Source organism: Lactuca sativa, chromosome 3 (genome assembly GCF_002870075.4).
Source record: "Lactuca sativa cultivar Salinas chromosome 3, Lsat_Salinas_v11, whole genome shotgun sequence".
Classification (NCBI taxonomy): domain Eukaryota; kingdom Viridiplantae; phylum Streptophyta; class Magnoliopsida; order Asterales; family Asteraceae; genus Lactuca; species Lactuca sativa.
In genome coordinates, this window is record NC_056625.2 from 105,074,580 (window position 1) to 105,077,960 (window position 3,381).

A 3,381-nucleotide genomic window follows, 5' to 3' on the forward strand; every position below is an offset into this window, starting at 1 on the left:
GAAGCACACAAGATTTTTGTGAATGCTTTATTAAATTTCTCCTATATTTAGTCAAATTGTAAAGTCTTAAGATTAACGAAGAACATAAGGTTAAGTGTTCGAACATCTGATATTGAAGAAACAACGACATTTGTAAACTGACTTTTGGATATGGAAGTGAAATTAGCAATATGAAATCTAATGTTGTATTCAAATAAGGCTTTAAAAATTTATGGTTCATAACCATTATTTACAATATGTTAATAGTTCTTTTGATTTGTATACATTGATTTGTATATATTCAATTACCTGCATATTCATCATATCTTTTGTAACTAATTCAAATGTTTACTTTAAAAAATAAATAATGTTTAGATATTTGATTGTTTTTTTAATAATTAAAGTTTATACTTTTTATAAATATAATTCAACCGTTACGGTTACTTTTATTGTAAGAAACTATATTACTATACATAGGTTGTGTTAAACTATATTACTATACACTAGTTTATAACCCGTAGGAACCAAGGTTATAAAATTAATTAAACTTTTATAATAAAAAATTATAATTATTAATCAATTATTTTAAATAAGTCATTTTAAATAAATTATTAATTAAGAGATATATCAAAATTTTAAAGTTATTATAACTTCAAATTTAACATATAATTAGAAAATTTAAATTTGAATTTTGAAATGAGTTGCCTAATATATATCTACATGTCATAATGTTAATATTAATGAGGAGTTATATTATAGTGACACTTGGCAAAACGATATTAAAAGTATTCATTTATTAGAATATGGATTGGTTATAGATTTTTTTGTTAAAAATAGAAAATGAGGAATTAATATTTCGGATCAATAAAGTTTATGTTAAGTTAAAGAAGGCATTCATAAAATTATAATATATATATATATATATATATATATATATATATATATATATATATATATATATATATATATATATATATATATATATATAGTTTTCAAGATCATCTGCATATATATTTCAAAATGAAGCCATAAATGAACAAAAAAGAATAATAAAATCCTCAAGATATTATAGATTTAATTAAACTACATACTAACCAGAACATCTAAAACATCTACATTGAGGTTATGCTATTTAAGGTCTATGGGATAAGTGAACGAAAATTTGGCATCCGGAGAGTTTTTGAGCAAGTAAGTTTTGACATCCAAAGGCACCTGAAAGGTTTCTTTCGATCTCACACTTATCCTTTCAAACAAGTTTTGCCAAAGAAGGTTCCTAAAATCCATCTTCAACTCCTTCAACTCCCGAAAGGGTGAACTTCGTCTCACCAACTCATCTGGAAAGAATGACAGAAGTTGCACAATAGACGAGCAGAGCGTTAGTGATTTCACATTCTTCATGGTATAGAACATGGCCATTAGATCATCAAACATTAGTTTCTCCTGTCTTCGGTAACAAAGACCATTGAAATCGATCACCACTTTCTCAAGAACAGGAAGACCCTCATGGGTGGGTAGAAGCAGGTGGAAATTATGCCCTTTGTAATCAAAGAATTTGAGTCTTGGAGTAGTGACTTCGCAGCAGCTGATGTTCCATAGGGATGAAATGGTTAAATCTGTAAGTCGAAGAGCGTGTATCCTCAAAGTTTTTTCACTTTCCATACAAAGATGACAATCTTCCAGTGTTAAACTTTCCAACATTGGGAACCCTGAGAATGGATCGGGATCTTTTATAAGTGCATGTTGAAGATGCATAGTAGTAAGACTCTTGAATGATCTTGAAATTGGCCCCAGATACGGGCAAATCATATGACTTTGGCTTTCTAGTGTTAAACTCTTTAAGGATTCAAAGGAAGCAATTACTGGAAAAACCGGCCATGTTTTGTTTCTACTTTGTTGAAGGTTAACTGACAACTGCTCGACACCCAACGAAAACGCGTAATCGAAAACGCTATTCAAAATCTTGGCACTGCAGGATCCAGAACGGTTGAATGTTAATCTTTCCAACTTTGCTGAGTGATCACGATGACGCAGAACATCACATACGAACTTATCAAAGACTAGGAGTTTTTTGAAAGAGTAGGAATTGAATTCAAGAACTGGGATCCGAGTGTGCGCAGAAACCCAGGTTCTTGATAAAACTGATGTTTGAACGGCGTGTTTTGCGTCAAGAGAAGTGAGAATATGAAGCTGCAAACACTCCGGCAAGTCGCTGAGTCTGTCCTCCATTTTCGCCTTCTTCTTGTTCTCGATGTTTACTGGTTCTTGCTCACGTACTTTTCTTTTAGTCGCCATGGCTGAAGAAGGTATGATCGAAGAAGGTATCAACATGGTTGATGAATGTATGATGATGATTGAACAACGAAGAAGGGGTTACTGATTTATATAGGGACTGTAATTGGGATATACGGGTGATTTCATAGCCTTGATGGGCAAGTATCTCAGATTTTGTGTGTTGAACTGTTGATATAAATCCTTTCCTTTTTTTGTGTACTTGCCATATTTAATTACCTACGAGACTACTAGTGTCGCCTAGATAGGGTTGTTTCTTTGCTTCCTTTTTTCTTTTTTCTTTTTTTTTTTCAATTGAAATTCTATTTTTATTCTATATTTTATTTGATTTCGTTTTTTATTCATATTTTAACAACATTACCTTTTTTTATTTCTTTTTTCCTTTTCCCTTTATATTAAATTTTGAGAATCTGATTTTTTAGGATACACTTATATTTTTTATACCTTCAACAATATAATTTTATTTTATACCGACGTGCACTTTCACGGTCGTTTTCATTTTGTATATTAATCTAAAACACCATTATTATTATTTAAACAATAGTCTATTTATAAAAAAAACAGTAACAAGAAAATATGTGCACATGCGAGTGCTACGTTAAGTTATAGGATTACAACACCAATTAACCGGATTTAAAGTGGCTCTTTTTCATTGAGTTATTTACCAAATTAGAACGACAGAGTGGACTTCGTCAACCACACGACATCATGAAGTGACATGGTACGAGAATCTCTACAACACCCATATAAACAAACTTGAACACCGCCGCTTCTTTGATGTATAACCGAGTAAAAACCGAATCTTTCGCCTCTTTTGTAAAACCTAAATAATTCTTCGAATGGAGAGAGTTAAAACATGACAATTAGTCCTCCGTATGGAAATGGAGATCTACACCTTATTTTAAAGTAGACATTCAATGAAGACATGTGATTTAGTTTCAACAATAGAAGTAGATGGGGTGAATCATCAAAGTCAAAACAATGCCTAGCATGTAAAGATTAGAAGGGTTTGGAAGTCTTCCTAGCATAATATATACATCAATCTAAAATATTTACTCTTGGGGGGGGGGGGGGGGAGACAAGCAATTCTACTTCCACTCAATACAGCCACGA

At 31.4% G+C, this 3,381-nt stretch overlaps 1 protein-coding gene across 1 annotated transcript; it reads right to left on the bottom strand.

Moving 5' to 3' along the window:
• Nucleotides 1-1,107: 1,107 nt before the first annotated feature.
• LOC111898074 (F-box/LRR-repeat protein At3g26922-like) lies at nucleotides 1,108-2,271 on the bottom strand. The gene has a single exon (XM_023894012.1). The coding sequence runs from the start codon at nucleotides 2,269-2,271 to the stop codon at nucleotides 1,108-1,110; it is 1,164 nt and encodes a 387-aa protein (XP_023749780.1).
• Nucleotides 2,272-3,381: the final 1,110 nt, after the last annotated feature.

Excerpts from the sequence above, each read along its gene's own strand:
- LOC111898074 (XM_023894012.1), bottom strand. The coding sequence starts at position 2,271 with ATGGCGACTAAAAGAAAAGTACGTGAGCAAGAACCAGTAAACATCGAG.